Source organism: Pan paniscus, chromosome 7, assembly GCF_029289425.2.
Source record: "Pan paniscus chromosome 7, NHGRI_mPanPan1-v2.0_pri, whole genome shotgun sequence".
Taxonomy (NCBI): domain Eukaryota; kingdom Metazoa; phylum Chordata; class Mammalia; order Primates; family Hominidae; genus Pan; species Pan paniscus.
The window spans coordinates 155498210-155516800 of NC_073256.2; the positions used below are offsets into that span (position 1 = coordinate 155498210).

The following is an 18591-nucleotide window of genomic DNA, read 5'->3' on the forward strand; positions in this document are numbered from 1 at the left end:
CCTAGGACCAAGGAGCACCAGCCCCGGCCTTCCTTAGCGCTTTTGTTATATCCCATTGTGATGATAAGACCGGATCTCCCTGGAGTTCCTGGTCAGCATGGACTGTGCATTTTACCTCTGTGCTCCCATCTGGCACAGATGGATGGAAGCTGCTCAGTAGATACCTGTGGATTGTAGAAGCCAACAGGGGGCTTTTCCGTCTTCACCTTCTCTCAGGTTCACAGCACTCCCTCTGCTTTCAAACTGCCATTGGGGTATTTGTTTTGCTACAAGATGACTTTGGGTTCATATCTGCTTCCCTGGATTTATTTGGCTTATAAACAACAAATTCCAATTAATCTCAATATTGGGCATTTTTATTTCTAACTCATTTTGGGAAACAACAAATCATAAAAACAAAAACAAAAATTACGCAGAGAATGAAGACATACAAGACCATTATCTTGGCAGGCATTTTGTTTATAATTTTTACAATCAATAATAGAATGTCCCTGTTTTACATAATATATATTTTTATATATTTTATGTATATATATTTATATATTCGATATCTATATTTCAATAGAAAGAGACATAAAAAAGCCTTTTCAAATGAGGCATGACACGCAACACTCGACACTCTTATTTACAATATAGAGATGTACTTTCTACACAATTATAATAGATGCTCAGAGGCCAGAGAGGGTTTACAAAGACAGCAGAGCACCCCTATAAAAAAGAGGTGCACCATGCAGCTGGACGTTTATTGCCATTAGTTCTCACTATGTCCAGACAGCATATTGAAGTTAAAAATGGCATCTGGTTATTGGAGAAGATGATGATCATCAGATTCATCCCGGCTCCATAACCGCGGGCTACACAGTCTTTCAAAGGACCAGGGAATGACGAACATTGCTGATGAAAATTGGAAACACAACATGAAATGCACTCATCAGAGGGACAGGGCCCATCATTTGGCCAGAAAGGAGAAGCTGCTACCAACTTATGGTTCTGTACTGAGCATGGGCACTTGCCTAGGTCAGGAAACACAATACCATGTGCTGCACGACTAGGGAACAAATGTCTCCCAGGTTACAGAACAAATACAGCACTCCTCATGAAGAACCAGAGTCTATGCCCAGCTCTGACTCGGGAGCTCAGATAAAAATTCCCAGTGGAAAGTGACCAGAGGACTCAGTGAACCCATATGCATTATGACCAGGATATAACAAGCATTTAGAAAGGACTCACTGAGAAACCCTAAATCCATTGTGTGGAAGTCTGCCTTTGCAAGACATTCAACTCTCCCTCAACGACCCTCTCTTTCTTCAACAGAATACCACATGTCTACACTCCTGCAAAGCTGCCCATCTGGACTCATTCCCATGGTCTGCTTTTATTTTTCAAAGTCACATTGTTAACATAAGAGGATCTAAACTTCTCAGATGAGCTTAGATTTACTTGGTTTTGTTACCATGGCACCAGTGACCTAGAGTCATGGTCTAGGTGTTGAGAACCCTGGTCCTAGATGCGTTTCCACACTTCAGAAGGGATTTTTGCAGAAGCAGGAGCTTTCATCTCCAAAAGATTAGGCTCCTGTCTTACTTATCCCTACTGTCCAGGTTCATTCATCTCTTCCATACAACGAAATGATTCTTTAGGCTTCCTTTAGCCCATACAACATACTCAGTCTTTGAGACCTGACTATTAAACATCCTGGTAATTTTCAAAACTCCCCTTTGAGTCACTTACCAATAACAGCTTATGTTGAGTCTCCAGTCTGGTTGCTCTCCTCCTATCTGATCTCACTTTTGTCCCCGTCGTCTATTGGTTTTTATCAACGCAGTGACCTTTCCTAGCCCTTTATTTTCCTAAGGCAAGAAGACATTTCTATTGAAAGATAGCCAGCACCCTTCTTAGAGCTCCCCTGAGGTTTTAATCCAGCACTCCTCCATTTAGATGTTTTCCTCCTTCCATGGAGAGGAGAAGCAGCTGGCCACGTTAATGGATTTAATTTTTTGCAATTGCATCGAATGCTAACATAGCATGTCTTTGGAAGTGTATCAGCAGGAGCTTCACACGTGCGTGCATTCATCTCAGTGCCCCCTTCTGCTAGGTTAGTCTCACTCAGTGTTCCCTACTACAGACAAAGATGTAAGCAATCACTAAAATAATTTGTGGATCAGGGCTCTGCATAGAAGAAGTCTGGGGAAGTAGGTGGAGCAACTATTCATAGTTCAGTATGTTCCTAGAGTCATGTTTCTTTGTAACAAACTTGTATTTACCAATAGTGTCACCTTGATCCCTCTTTACCTTAAGTCACCCTGCTCACTGCTGTTATGAAATAGAACTGGGATTTGTAACGCATTCCTTGCTCCCTTGTTTAGAAAACATGAAGAGAGAATATGAATATGGGCATCACATTTTCTTGAACAACTGACACATTTGAATCTATTGAGGATTCTATTTACACAAATATGTTCCACTTCTGCACAGAGATTAACCTGAGTTCTGAAATGCTTGTGTGCACTTAATCAGAAATGATAAAGCTATAAGCTAGTAACATATTCGGCAAGTCTAGTTAAATTGGAGTAATCTCTCAGTAAGCCAGTAGTGGCTAGCAAGGGGAGCTCACCAACTCCCAAGTATTCTGTTTATTCTCTCATATTTTTCCTAGAAAACATCTTGAATGACACTCCAGGTAACTACACAAATTCAAGCAAAGTTTGTTGTCATTTAGTCTATTTGCTCAGCTTTCTCAAATCTCCAAAACAAAAGCACCTCTCATGTCAGGTTCCACCCGAGCCTCCATCCCCCAATGCTGTTGAAGCTTCACTCTGAAATGGTGAGGTCTGTAAAAGCAGGTCTCAGCTAAAGCTCTCCACCGATCGTAAGCATTACCAAAGACCTGCTCCCTCAAAGCCACTACTTGAAGTAGTTGAGTCCTGCCACCAAGAAAAACTTCTCCAGGAAGAGTTCTGAATCCAGCACAGCGATGTGAGCGGCTCGGCCGATCAGGGTGTTGGCAGTGTTGGGCAGGGCGTGGAACACGTTGTGTCGGATTAAAGTGCAGTCCTTGGCTTCAACCAGAGGGCCCAGGAGGTTGTTGATCATTTCTGCATAAACTGGCCCTGTAAAGGGGGGAAGAAGGACATGAAGCTGGTGCAGAAATTAGCAGTGGAATCTAGAGAACATCACTAGATGTGTGTCGAAATTCTGTTCCTGGGCAGACCTGTTATACAGCAGTTTCCAACCTCTTCCTAATGTTAGTGAAATTAATATGAAATAAAATCAAAGTTTTCTTTTTCTAGTCAGATTACAATAGCCAGAAGTCAGAAGGGGATTCCTAATAGCGGCTTTATGAACCCATGCACCAGAAGTTATGATAGCGGTGTTCGTGTTTCTCAATAATAGCTGTACCTCTCAGCAGGGTAGCAGAGAAGGAGGCCAACACCAGAGAGGACCCTCAGAGTTTCAAGTTCTATTTCAGGGGATCTTGGGGGTTGGAAACACAGCTCAATAGAGAATTGAAAGCAGACATTTTCTGATGTCATGCATAATGGAAGCCACGTGGCATTTCACCCGACTCCTCTGATTCCAAAGAAGGAGAATGCAGTTTTCTTTATGTTGGTTTGTTTTGTTTTTACAGTTGTTAGTCGGAATTGACTGTTTCCACCTGAAAGTGACACAGTTGCAATTTTGCATCAGGCCATGGAGGTCTTGGAGCCATGCAGTGCAATTGAATTGCTGAACAATAGATAAATTTGCACACCTGGATCTACGATTCATATCTCCTAGCCCTGTGTTCTTCTTTTCTGAAAAACTGTTTATGACAACTTTTATATCATTGACAGATACTTTCTGGAATGATCCTGAGAGCTGGGATATTTTACTTTTGACCAACTGGGGAGACAGTAATTGGAAGTTGTAAGTCAGGTAAGCTTCTGGGTACCCACTCCAAACAACCGGGTCTGTTTTACAAAGCCAGTAGAGCAGTCACTTTGGATGATGAAAGAGAGCTTATTCTGAGTTTAACAGTCCACAGCCTCACTCTGGACACTCTCTCATGCCACGTGAAGGAACTCAACACCGTTTTCCTTTTCCCTCCAGTTATCAGCAGGGGAGAGTACTTAGAGGTCTGCTTTCCCAGACTGGGATGGACAGCTGGACCCCCCCATCATGCATGGGGTATGTATTTGGGGGTGTTTCTTTTCCCCCCTCTTCTTAGGGTCTTGGTAGGAGCTTTGACGTAAAGGGAATTGAAACGTGAAATTGAAATATTTAGGGATTTCGTTGTAGCCATGTCAATTCAGCTAAAAAGAATTTGCGGTTAAAACAAATGGTATGGTCATTCCCAAGAGCCCATTAATGTCTTAGAGTAGCGGTCATTACAACAGGCAATAATATGATGTGAGGTTATGCCACAGTAATTTTATGCATGAAATAGTCCTTCCAAGGGAAAAGGCAGGTCAGCCAAATTCAGCATCAGAGGAATAGTTAAGTAAACCATGCTTTGTGGGCTAAACAATTCTGTGCTCCTTTAAAATGATGTTTATGAACATTACGTAATAATATTTTTTAAATGATGTATGTGAATATTATGTAATAACAAGAATAATGAATAAATGTTGCCAATAAATGGAAATAGAAGCATATATTGTTACACAAATACCATAATTTGTTTAAATTGTATATGCAATAAAGGTCAGAAGGTCATTTATTTAAAGAAAAAAGTCACTCAAAATGTAGTGATTACTCAACCAGATCATTTTCTGCTGAGACCTTGATTGGTTTCATAAGCCCTGGAGGCAATCACTGGTATATTTTTTAACATTTATAGCAAACTCTTATATGTTTTCTCAAATACAGCACTGTTTTTAAATTGATGGACTTTTGGGATAGGGGCAAATTATCTACATGACAATGTAGAGAATAAATTGGAAGGTTATGTGAAGTCAGAGAGGTTGAGAGGTATTTTATTTCAGAATTTTTGAAAAATAAAAATATTGGTACTTCTTCCAGAAAAAGAAAATGTGATAATCACGTATAAACTAAACTTCATATCAAGTCTCCCAATCTGTTTAATTCACCAATTAAGCCACACTTCTTTGATGTCCGTGTAAAAATGTAACAGAAAATATAAGTTTAACAAAAGAGAGGGCGATTTTTTCTTAAGATGACTAACAGGAAGATTAATCAATTTAAGTCATATATTAATATCCTTTGAAGATACACTCCCTTTTCCTTAAATGGCCATTGTGAATATCAAATAAGATAAGCAAAGCGCATGAATTGTGCCAGGCCCATAATAAATACAATTTGCTATGCTAGAGCAGGAGTTGTCAGACTTTCTCTGTAAATATTTAAGGCTTTCCAGGATGCGCAGTGTAACTACTCAACATAATTCTGAATTCTAGCGTGAAAGCAGCCATATACAATATGTAAATGATGGGTGTGGCTATGTTTCAATAAAACTTTATTTACAAAATGAGAGGTGGGTTGAATTTGGCTTGTGGACCATAGTTGTTGAACTCTGTTCTTAAGCCTTTACCAAGGTTGAAATGTCAACAAAAATACTTCTCTATGTCAGGGAGACAAGAAAGCAGGCAAGGAAAATTAGCAAATCCCTGCACAAAGAAACAGTTTGGCTGTCTATTGACCACAGCTATGTTTAGTCAAGTATGAACTGAAAACCACATCATTGACTCTTTATTTATTGTCACAGGTCTTAGCATATAATGATGTCCCATGGGCGATTAGAAAATATTTAAAAATGGATTAAAAATATACATAAAAAAGCATCAATATTTAAAAATTCAGGCTGAAAAATTATAAGCAAATATCTTTAAATTAATATTTAATCTGAGAGAGAGTAGAGTGAGATAGGCAGGCACAAATATACTCTAACAGTACACGTGTTGCTGGTATCAATATTTTAGAAGGGAATTTGGCAAAAAACTTTAAGAGTAGTAACTCATTAACATTTTCCTCCAATAATACCACTACTAGAAATCGATTTTAATGAAATACCATAGATGTATTAAAAGTTTACACATGCAGTCTTTCATCACATAATAACTAAAAAGGAAACCTTCCAGAAGCAAGCTCTATGTGCAGTAATTGAGAAGTTGTTAAATTATGGTATATGCATATAGTCTATAATTATTAAAATGTGTTTGTATTTATGATATTTTATTAACATGGACAAATAACTATATTACTCTAAATCAAATCATGACACAAAATTATAACGTTTATCATGAACACACATGAAGAGGTAGACTAGAAGAACACGAAAAGTAGGTAGTGATAGAGGTGGAGTTAGAAAGGATCATAAATTATGTAAATGAGTTTGACTTTTTCAAATATTCTATAATGTTTTTAATCAGAAAAAAAGAATCATTTTAGAATATGCCCTGTGTTACTTTTCATTACATATACTAGATGGTATAAAACACAATGCTATTTTATGTATTAAAACTAATTTTTAAAAATTTTTTCATCAAAATTCCTGTTGGATTTTCTAGATGCCAGGGAAAATTTGGAATAGACCCAATTATATATTAGCACCAAATCTTTGGACATTTGGTACACTATTTTTTGATAGTACCTTAAAATATAACAAAACTACTATTTACTTAAAAAATAATCACTATGCCTGACATAGAAATAAACAAATTAGATTGGATTCTGGAAGAGAAAGGGGACATTAGTGGACACTGACATAATTTAGATAAGGTCTATAAATTAGATAATAATATTGAATCAGTATTAATTTTCTGATTTTGATAATGGTACAATGGTTATGTAAGACGCTAATATTGGGCATCAGAGTGAAACGTATACAGGAATGTTTTGTACTGTTGTTGCAACATTTTTTGAGTATAAAATTGTTTCAAAATTAAAAGCTAAAAACGTGTTTTTAAAAAAAACAATTAAACAAATTAACCAAAGGAAACCACAAATGCCAGCCCACATCCATCTTGATTGTCTGGAAAATTCCTACCTATCCTTTAAAACCTAACTCATTGTCATCTCCAGGGATCCTCGTCTGACTCTGTCCTATGCCCTGTTCCACTTCTGGGCTGCCTTAATGCCTTAGGCATTATTTTATTTTTTGACTTATCACATTTTACTCTCATTGCTATTACTTGTCGAGGCTCCAACTAGACAATGTGCCCCTTGAGGGCAGGGCCTGTCTCATTGAATTATACATCCCAGTCATCAATTTCAGTGGCTGGCACACAATAGGACTGAACAGAAGTTTCATAATCTAATAAACATGTGACTGTTTATTACACAAAGGAAGGATCTGGCACAGTAACATCGAGATGAGCTATGTTTGTCCTATCACTAAGCTAAGATAAATGCAGCACTAAACCTATAGCCCAGGTGTTCCCAATAGGCAGTCAATTCCATGAATTTACTTTTGCTTTTCAAATTAGAAAGTCCCTGAGCAAAAATTAAATGTAGCTTACCTGTGTGTCTGTCTTTGAGGGCAGTTTTACACATTTCAATCCTGGCTGAATGAAATGGCACATAACGGTCTTGGGGAGAAGCAACCAGCACGACGTTTTTAAAATACTGCAGCCCTGTAACAATTAGCCAGATGAGTGCTTTTTACCCAGGTAGTTTCAACTTCAACACCCTCTGGAAATTTGCACAAATTTCCAGACTTGTCCTATAGAGAGAAAAAATGTTGACACACCACACACTAGTGTCATTGCACAAGGACATTCTGTCCTGAGGTTTAACAATGCACAGCAGATGGCATAGAGGTATCGCGGGGGCCTATGGGAGGTTGAGAAAAGAAGTCACTAAGCAGGGGCTTTGCGTTTGTGAGGGGAGATGAAGCCTGCTCTCATCAGCCATGAAAGCTAAGGAGACACACAGAAAGCTACTCTGGACACAGAGAAATAAGCAACAAGAATGGGACCAAAAAAGCCTTTTGGGGATAGAAATATTAAGGGGTTCATAAGGAAAAGTCAGTCTGACTATCTTGTTCTTCCTCCTCAACTCCAGCACCTCCCCTAATTCCAGCCTTCACCACGTCCCATGCTTTAAGAAAACAGCCTCAGAACTCACCTCTCTGCAGCCAGTCTTGCCTTCCTGCAATCTGTCCCCACAATGCAGACAGAGGGACCCTTCAAATTAAACATCACAGTGTATCCCTGCAGGCCTCAGAGCCCATCGTGAACTTCCTGAGCACTGCAGACTACCCGGACACTCCACCTGTACTGAGACTGTCCTTCTCATTCCCCACATCCTGCTGGGTGGGCGGCTGTCAGCTCTTAGCTATGTGTGCCCTACTGAAGTGTGGGTCCCCTCATCAGACATCACACATTGGGGGCAGCCTACTTCAACAGCTGGCCAATACATGGGCGAGGAAGACAAAGGTGTAATGGTCAGCCCCTCCCCTTCCTTCAGGACAGCTCTCCAGGGCCACCCCAGCTCCTGCACCCCTGATGGACTCTACAGTGATCACACTGCAGTCCCACCTTCTTCTGCCAAGCCCTGCCTCCCTCTTCCTCCTCCACAGGAGACAGCTCTAAGAGCTCAACTCAACACACAGAGGCAGAAAGTAGGAAAGGAACTCAGCCAGGCTCATAGATGAGCCCGTGGCTACACCAGATTCACAGGCACAGAGGGATCAGCAGAGTCAGTGTTTACAGGACGGTGGAAGATTGTGACCAAGAACAGACCCTGGGCCAGGCCAGCTTGCGTGGTGGGACTGAGCAGGGCAATCAGTCAGCTGCTCCACTCCCCGACTGGACATGGGGACCACTCGGCAATGATCACCATTACTGCTGTCCTCTGTAGACATTCCCATATAGCAGGTAGGGTCTTCAACACCTCTATGCACTTCCACATGACAGAGAGAGGGTGCAGGTATCATAGCAGGCCTGCCTGACAATGACCCCCGTCTCCCACTGCACAGTCAACATCAGTGGAAAATGTTGCATCTGCCTTTTTTGTAGATGGGCCTGTACCTGGGTGAAGCTGGCACACAGATCTTAGGCCTATGCAATGAGAACATTGAAAAACTGGCACAAAGTGGAAGCTACAGCTTCTGGCTATTGAAATGATCTTACACACACCTTGGCTCAATCTCTCACGTGCCATATGGGCAATGGGCAAGAGGAGCTGAGTTCCTAGTAGCTGTTGGCCTCCCAATGAGCCAAAGAGGCTTTGAGTGCTGGGCCTCCTGACTAGGCCCTTCTGTGAGTGAATCAATGTAGCATTATATCTCATTTGTGTCTCAGGAGTTGAATGCCAAGCTCAAACTCATAACTGCAGCTGTGGGGGAAACCACTGACCTGTTTTTTGGCTTAGTTGGTAGAGGAAACATTTGCGCAAATCAGCATTATCCCTGAAGGTCAGTTGCAGTAGAGACCCGGATTTCTTCAGTTTCTGCATGAGCCATAAGCCTAGGAAGACAAAAACAAAATAAAAATCAAAAACATAAAACAAAACAAAAACTAATTGGGATGGAATTTTGGTGAGATGAATGTTAAACTGTGAATTTTAGTTAACTTGAAAATAAGAGAGAAGTAGGCATACTAGCAAATAGTTGGGAAGTTAGAGGTAAATTTGTCCTCTCATGTACTGGTGGAAAGGACTTAAATCATCCTGCAAAAATGATAGGACAACAGCCTTCGGAGTAAGAAACTACCCACACTCTTCAATCCAGTCAATCTCCTTCCGAAAAAGAAGCCTAGGGTAATAATTTTCAATGCGAAAAGAATATAAGAATGATCCCTACAGATACATTTAGGATACAGTAAAGCTAAAATAAATGTCTCACTTCACAACTCATCTGTTGGCTGGGCATGGTGGCTCATGCCTGTAATCCCAGCACTTTGGCATGCCGAGGCGGGTGGATCACCTGAGGTCAGGAGTTCGAGACCAGCCTGGCTAAAATGGTGAAATCCCGACTCTATTAAAAAATTAGCCAGGCATGGTGGCAGGCACCTGTAATGCCAGCTACTTGGGAAGCTGAGGCAGAAGAATTGCTTGAACCTGGGAGGCAGAGGTTGCAGTGAGTCGAGATTGCGACATTGCATTCCAGCCTGGGTGACAAAAGCAAGACTCTCTCTCAAAAAAAAAAAAAAAAAAAAAAAACTCATGTGTTTAGCTAAGCTTAGGCAAACACTAACATTGATAAGTTTAAGGATTACGTAACCACAACAAGCAAATTAATCTGATAGAAACACAAGGAAATAAACAAGCTATGGTATGTACATATATTACACTGACTGCTACGTCAATGTGTGTGCGCAAAGATAAGTAGAATGAAATATATAAAATTACTCTGGATATGCTAGATTGGAGATATTATTGGTAAAGTCTGTCTTTTTAAAAAATATTTTATGATGTTGCAAGATTCCTTTATAACTGTGGGGGAAAAATGTAGTTTAACAAATTTGTTTCTGTCCAAAGAATGGCTTCGTTGGTTTGGGAGGAAAGACAGAGTGCAGAGGAAAGGACTTCCATTTGTTATGTGCCATTGTGTCGGATAACTCATGTTCACAAGTATGCCATAAAATAACTTAAAAGCAAACTAACTAAACTGACCAGGCCATGAGGAAACAACGTTAGTGTGGGAGAGGACAGGGGACAGTGGCAGAGGCCTGGAAGATTGCAGGGACAAGGAAGCTTATCAGGGGTGACCCTAATGCCACATAATGGGTTTGAACAATCAGGGACTACTGAGGTAGTTGTTAAGAACATGATTTAATAAATGATTTGTTATTACATATAAAACTCAATGCCCTCCTTGGGCTTCCATACACCAAACCATGTCACCTCCTCAGTAAAATCTCATGAGTAGTATCTACAAGGTCTACAGGGTAAGTCTAACATCTTCTGGAGTCAGTCGAGGTCCTTCTTTGTCTGACTCTTGCTGATATATTTAACCTCCCATAGATGTTAGTCAACCTTATTTCCTTCCCCTGTGTAATCTTCAACAATTCTATGATACACATATGCACATATGCACCTACACACCATATATATGTATACATACTTACATTGTGTACATGCTTGTACACATACATATATGTATACATACACATACACAAACACAGATACACACACACATAATCTCCATTTTACAAACAGGGAGACTGAGGAGCACAGAGATTAAATGTCTAGGCCACAGTCTCCCTCAAGTGTCCTGGTCAGGACTTAACCACAGGTTTGTCATGCAGGTGGCCTGATTCAGAGTCCCTGTTCTCTTCATCACAACATCGTGTCTTGTCAGTCTTTTCCAACCAGGACCCCAGAGACATTGCCTTTTTTTCACAGAAATTTGAAGGCAGAAATGATCCTGGAAAACATCTAGTGTCACCTCACTCAGCCCCCAGACACAAGGGCCACACCTCTAAGGCCAGGACTCCTCCCTCCATGCCATGCTTGGAAAAGACTGCACAGTCACAGGGTTCCAAGTGGAAGTACGTGTCCCCGGTTTCACGCCCCAGAGGCCCCAGATTAATTCTGAGGAATGACGAGTCCTAGAAGAATCTTACCTGTACTAACCAGGGTGCTGTTGTTGTACAGGGTTCCCAGGTGAGGCCCAGAGAGTGACAGGAACGTGTGGAGTTTGTTGAGGTAATACCGGAACCGGGGCCGTGTGAGGACCGATCGGATGATGATGTTGCCAAGAGAATGGCCAATGAAGCTGTGGAGAAACAGAAGGGGTACCCGTGAGTGTGACGGTGAATGCTGCTGCCGAAGAGTGCAGTGCTGGAAGCATCAACGGCCATTGTTCTCCACCTCCCACTGAATGTAGGGGAACTGGCAAAGAGAACAGGGACTGCCAACTCAACCTCATCAGGTTTCAAAACCCTGGCCATGAGAAGCCTGAGATGGGGTCTTTGTGAATGGGAGCTTTGGCCCAGTCAGGGGAGAAGTGTGGGCATTTCAGCCAGCTTCATGCTGCTAGAGCAGCCTGCTTTAATTCCACCTGGGGGAAGGGAAGGTCCTTCCTGAAATGCACCTCTGAGCATTGAAATCTCCTGGTCATTCACAGGATCAAGTCCCAAGTCCTTATCCTGCTTGGGAGGCCATTCATATACGGATGGCCTCACAATGCCATTCATCCTCTCCTTCACCCGCTGTGTATATATTGAACCACCTGCTCACAGCCCATGCTGTTAGACCCCCTCCTGCAGGCTCTGCTCCAGCCATACTGCTACTCACAGGCCCACGTGTTCAATGAATCATTACTCTCAAGTTAAATACTTATTTATTGAGAGCCTATTATATGAGAGGCTATACCTCCCCACCTCTACTCATGATGAACATAAAACCAGCCAAGAAAAGAAATCAGTGTCACCCTACGAAACTGCCTCACCTAGCTTTTCTTTTATTCTTTTTTTTTAAAATCTAACCTCTATAGGCTTCATTTGTGGAATAAAGAAGTAATATTTTGTATATGAAGACTAAATGGGATAATGTATATCAAGGGATTAGCACTATGTCTACATATTCAATTGCATGAAAAATGCAAGCTGCTTACTAGCACTGTCGTCACTGAAACGTTTGGTACAGTGTAAGAATAAAAGTAGTGCTGATTGAAACTCTCTCTTTGGGGTGGGCAACTCATTCTGCTTCTTCCTTTTTTTTTTTTTTTTTTTTTTTTTGAGATGGAGTCTCACTCTGTCGCCCAGGCTGGAGTGCAGTGGCGCAATCTCCGCTCACTGCAAGCTCTGCCTCCCAGGTTCACGCCATTCTCCTGCGTCAGCCTCCTGAGTAGCTGGGACTGCAGGTGCCCGCCACCACTCCCAGCTAATATTTTTGTGTTTTTAGTACAGATGGGGTTTCCCTGTGTTAGCCAGGATGGTCTCGATCTCCTGACCTCGTGATCCGCCCGCCTCAGCCTCCCAAAGTGCTGGGATTACAGGTGTGAGCCACCGCACCCGGCCTTTTTCAAACATCACCTCAGTGCTAGTTCCTCTTAATAGATAAGAAAACAGAGGTTTAGAGGTTTAGAAACCTTGCAAAAGATTATATATCTGGTACATGGCAAGAAACAAGATTCCAACTTGTGAGTGTTAGAACAAGAATTCAAACCTAGGAATTTTTGTTTTAAGTCCAAGACTCTTTCTACAGAACTACAAAATTTTTATTCTCCCTGACATAAACTATGGCAGAGATGAATGTGTACGCCAGACCTGGTACTTACTTCTGCTTTAAAAGTAATTTATTAAAAGTCACAAGTTAGCTTAGCTCAGTGGTATACAGAAGGCATCATATTGTTGCTTTTATACAGCAAACACTCAAAAATGTCCCCCCTCTTCCCCCAGCATTAACTACCTGTGGTTTCCTTTTACCTAATTCGGGATATGGAGAGGTTGTACAACTGAATGTGTTGAATGATTTCATCCAATAACCGATCCGTCATAGTATCAAAATCTGCAAATGTGTCCATCTGGAAGAAGAGAGAGGAACAGGTGTTGGGTATGGTTGTGGCGGGGGCTGAGCTTTGTGCACAGCCTGTGTTCTTCCACTAAACACTGTGGCGCCTACTGGGGGTGTGCCTACCTCTGATGTTACGGCTACAGGATAAGATATGACTTCAGGACAAAAGGCCCACAGACTGGGGCTCTAAGAAAGAAACATGGAGATGCTCAGGAACACTCAGCTGGGAGGGTGGCTGACACTGAAGTAGCAAGCTTGTGGTGCCGACTGCCACACCACGTGCCTGGCGTGTCAGCGTGACACTGGGATTGCTGCCCCTGCTTCACAGAGGAGGAAATAGACTCTGGGAGGGGAGGCCGCCTATTCACCTCACATGACCCAGGGTTCACACCAAGACAGGCCTGAATCCAAAGGCCCTGCCCTTTCTGTGGCATAGCCTTTAGAGTATGCAGTCAGCTTTGGGAAGGATCGTAAAGTCACCCACATCTTAGGATGGATGGTTGAAGGATCCAGGAGATCAAAGGAAGAGGAGGAATGCCACCCATGTCCTTGAATATTTGAAGGGCAGCAACAAGGAAGATATATTAGATTGGTTTCTATAACCTCAAGGACTACCTTTTAGAAACATGAATTAGAGTCAAAGAGAAATAGATTTGGGGCCAATATCCAAAAATGTTTGAAAAGTTCCTCATGTGTGGAGCTGTCTATAACACCATGGGCTGCCAAGAGCTAGGAAAAGTGAATAGGATATCTCACAAATGTCTATCCTGTGAAGAAAGGAGTACGTGTTGGGGGATAGGAGTGGTGAAGAGAGACCTTTACGAGTCTCTGTCACCTGCCATCCAATGAGCTTTGAGGCGCAAGAGAATAAAGCATACTGCTAAGACTTCCTGGAACAAGAAAGAACCATAAGCTCTTCTGCTTACGGGATCTGTGCCCTGGACCTGTTGCTTCCCATCTAAACCTCAGTCTCCTTATTTATTACAGGGGGATAGTGTCGCCACCTCCTTAGTGCCATGTTAAAAATTAGGTAAAATAGGCCAGGCACAGTGGCCCATGCCTGTAAACACAGCACTTTGGGAGGCCAAAGCAGGCAGATCACGAAGTCAGGAGACCAAGATCATCCTGGCTAACATGGTGAAGCCCCATCTCTACTAAAACTACAAAAAATTAGCCGGGCGTGATGGCACGCACCTGTAGTTCAGGAGGCTGAGGCAGGAGAATCGCCTGAACCCAGGAGGTGGAGGTCGCAGTGAGCTGAGATCGCACCATTGCACTCCAGCCTGGGTGACAGAGCGAGACTCCATTTCAAAAACAAACAAACAAAAATAGGTAAAATATACCTAAGAGAGATGCTGCTTTTTTTTCTCTAACTTTTCAGAGCCTATTTCCTCATCTATAAAATGTTAATTCAACATATACATTATTTAAACAAGTGGCTATAATTATGAGGCCTGAGTTGACCATGATGAGCTATGCTTTGGAAATCACAGTAGGTTTAAAAAGTAATATCAGGAACTCCCCAGCCAAGGCGTTTAAATCTATATTAACATATACTGCAAGTGGACCTGCTGATGAGACAACTTTCAAAAAGTAACAACAATGAGTGCATAATCAGTACTGAGTGGCCAACTCCTGCAATTAAGTGAATTGTGTAAAGGTCCAGCTCTAAAGACCTGAGGTTTCCAGGTTGAACCCAGCAGCCATGAAGCCGCATCAGAGAGTTGCTGGATGTGCACACCCGGAAGGATTACTTCCTCACCAGATCTCTCTTGCTAACAGTTCTTATCTTCCCTGAAAAGAAAACCTCACTAGCACAAATCACAAACACAAAGTGAGCAAGTGCTGCTCACTCACTTCCCTGCTCCCTCCTCTGACTGGCCTGGTTATCCTATTTTATTTTATTTTAGTTTAGTTTAGTTTAGTTTAGTTTTATTTTATTTTTTGAGACAGGGTCTTGCTCTTTCACCCAGGCTGGAGTGCAGTGGTGCAATCACAGTTCACTGCAACCTTGACCTCCTTGGGCTCATGTGATCCTCCCACCTCAGCCTCCCAAGTAGCTGGGAATACAGGCACACACCATCACACCAAGCTAATTTTTGTATTTTTTGGAGAGAAAGGGTCTCACTTTGTTGCCCAGGCTGTTTTTGAACTCCTAGGCTCAAGCGATCTGACTGCTTTGGCTTCCCAAAATGCTGGGATTATAGGTGCGAGCCACCGCGCCTAGCCATCCTCTCTTAATACTGCATCAGATTTGTTCACGTATTAAAGTTGGGTGCACACAGGAATTACCTTCCTGGAGATCATATATAGTATCCTCCTCTCCAGGACAGCCTGACATGGACCCTGCCTAACTCCCAGAAGCTGTGTTCCCTGTCCTGTGAGGAGATGGTGGTATCAATGTGTGATAGAACTGCCATGAAGATAAAATGGGGAAACAGGTACGGAGTACTCAGATGCTCCAAAAAGTCATTCTCTTCTCTCTCCGTCAACATCTATACCTCTGTGTACTGCATGGTGCACAACTTTGTATACAGCAGGTGCCCGAGTAAAGGCAGCAGAACTGAGCGCCAACAGTTAGGAAGGGAGTCATTACCCAAATAATTGATGCTCTCACTTACCACCCACCCTAATGCCCTGTGAGGGCAAAGGCTCCCGTCAACTGATACACATGTTCTCATTTCTTACCGTTTCCTCTCCCTCCCGAAATAAAACAGTCTCTTCTTTCCAACCCATCCAAATGCCTGGCCAGCATCTCTTTTCAAGGTCTCCTCCTATCTGTGTGTGTCCATAAATTATCATGGTGCATTTAGGAGGCTCATATAAGCATGCATCCAGGGTTCTTCCAGTTCTGATATTTGTATCATCATACCTGATTCTTTTCAGACATTAGGAAGTCCAGTTTTCCTCCAGGGAGCCCCAGTTCTATGAAAGTCTTTACCAGCCGGAGGTCTGCACTGTTCCCTAAAAATGACAGATAACCCCCACCCCAGTCCCGTAGTTAGTCATATAAAAGGTTGACACACGAGGAATTTCTTTCTCTCTCCCTCTTTCCCCATTTCTACTGGGTTTTGTCACTTTTGGTTAAGTAGATAATATAAACAACTAAAACAGCTAGAAACCCCGGCTCTCCTGTTACCCCTCGGCCCCCCACACTCAGAGTCTGGTTCTTTCTAGCGGTCCCACCTCGATAGAGTTATCCCTGATCTGTGAGCATGTGGCTTGTGAACACTCTGCATACAGGAACAGTGGGAGATACACCGCCTCCCCTTCTGCCACAGCAAATTCCATTTTGCAAGCAGTTCTTTCGAATGGCTGATGGGGCACAATGCGACTCCTACGAGCCCCATCTTCAGTTACTTACTTAAAAGGAAGACTATCTAGTGCTGCCTTTTCTAGGTAATCTGCAAGCCTCCCTACCTCCCAACTGGCCAATCATGGCACAGTTATCTAAATAGAGTAGGACTGTCTCTTGGGAACAAGAGACACGGCAGAGCAAGCTCTACGGAGGCACAGCAGTGGCCATCGGGGCAGAGGAATGAAAGGTTAAGAATGCAAGGTTATCAAGGCACAAAGAACACAGGAAATGCATTCCCAAAATAAAAGTCATGTGAAAAAAAAATGGATTTACTACGACAGAATAAGGTTTATATGAAGTATAGTGAGGCATAAATTTAATGCTGGCCGTAGGGGTTCAATTGTGTCTTAATAAATTTTTGTCCTATTTCTTAAAAGTTCCCTGTACAGTTGGAAGTTAGAAGCTGGGTATTTGGATATATAAATTACCTACTTTGTCATGTAAATATACCCCACAGGTCATAGTTCCAAAATAGTTTGTTAACTGTGAGTGACAAATATCATTCTTTATGAAACTACCGAATGATTCAAAGGAGGGTGAAAGTGCCACATGGAATTGGGGGAAGTCCAGGTGTTTGGGGTTATCTCTAATGCTTAAGGATGACTCAGATATGCCCATACGCCCCCTATGTTGGTGGCCTGTCAGCCATGTACATGCCCAAACTTGTAGAGTCACAGTCATAAAATGGTCATTTTTTTAAAGGAAATCTGTGCATTTTGTGTTATGAGGTTAATTATTATTCATTCCCTCTTTCATTTTTGTCAGTAAAATTAGGCTCTTTGGTCCCACTGTTTCTATTGTTTAAAGTTCCCTAATGATATGCCAGGGCCTGCCTTAGGAAAAAAAAAAAGCTGCAAGTGTTTATATTCAGCATTAAGTGTTAAGTAATGGGTAGAAATGGCCCCCTCTCCTTCAGCTACTGAGGGAAAGAGAACTTTCTGCAACTTAAAATTTTCTCAGAAAATATGATTTAATAAGGTGTTATTAATAAACTGAGAACATTTATAAGAATATGAATCTTGAGGTTTTTGTACAACATGAAGAGTTGTGTAAATATTCATAACTGTTTTCAACGTACTCCGCTCTCTGTTAATACAAATAAGCCCTTGGAAATTGAATTTGAACAAGTGGATCCTGAAAATTCTGCAGAGTTTAGACATATGCACCTTGAACTAGAGAAGTCATCTTCCAAAGCACCCTATGCTTGGTATCGGTTGTGGTTTTCATGACTTGTTGCCCAGTTGATAATGTGATCTATGGCTCCGTTTTCTGACAGTACAAAAGGGGCGAAGCCGCTCTATCTTTATAACATTCCTCATCTTTCACATGCATGATGGGAAAAAAAAATTGCCTATAACCTGATCAGATTTCTTATTTTAACAAAGTTATTGAGAGTCTTATCTGATTTTACTTTAGTGTCATATACATGAGAGGAACAGACTGGTCATGCATGACATTGAGCTGATGAGTGAAAAAGTTTTTTTTGTTCCTGCAAATCCCAGAACCTAGCAAAGTCCCTGGTATACAAAAGGTATCCTATAAGTGGGAGGTAAATAAACATAGGTAGCAAGATAGTCTGGGCCACTAACCTGAGCTCCTGAAAATGAATACATTTATTCATTCTTCTCCATTTCTTCCTTTATTCAGACCATTGTATTGACTCATGAATTCCATGAATTCATGGATTCAAATTACTGTATTCATGCACTTCATTAACATATTCATTCCCATAATACATTAATTTCATTAATTCATTCACTCCATTCCTTCTTTGACACTCATTGTATTAATCATTTATTCCATTTATTTATGTATTGATTTATTCCATTCAG

At 41.7% G+C, this 18591-nt stretch overlaps 1 protein-coding gene across 4 annotated transcripts in view; it reads right to left on the minus strand.

The window, feature by feature from the left end:
• Positions 1-334: 334 nt before the first annotated feature.
• The window catches only part of FAM135B (family with sequence similarity 135 member B), a 376201-nt gene continuing 357944 nt past the window's right edge, over positions 335-18591 (minus strand). For 3 of the 4 annotated variants that reach the window (XM_034966641.3, XM_034966642.3, XM_008960143.5), the window contains exons 15-20: positions 16274-16365; positions 13314-13411; positions 11508-11659; positions 9297-9407; positions 7458-7571; positions 335-3110 (exon numbers count right to left, since the gene is read on the minus strand). In XM_034966641.3, coding sequence (XP_034822532.1) covers positions 2905-3110; positions 7458-7571; positions 9297-9407; positions 11508-11659; positions 13314-13411; positions 16274-16365 — 773 coding nt within the window. In that variant the 3' untranslated portion in view covers positions 335-2904. Of the gene's footprint in view, positions 3111-7457; positions 7572-9292; positions 9408-11507; positions 11660-13313; positions 13412-16273; positions 16366-18591 lie in introns of those variants that run through there. The other variant, XM_034966643.3, reaches the window with a different exon arrangement.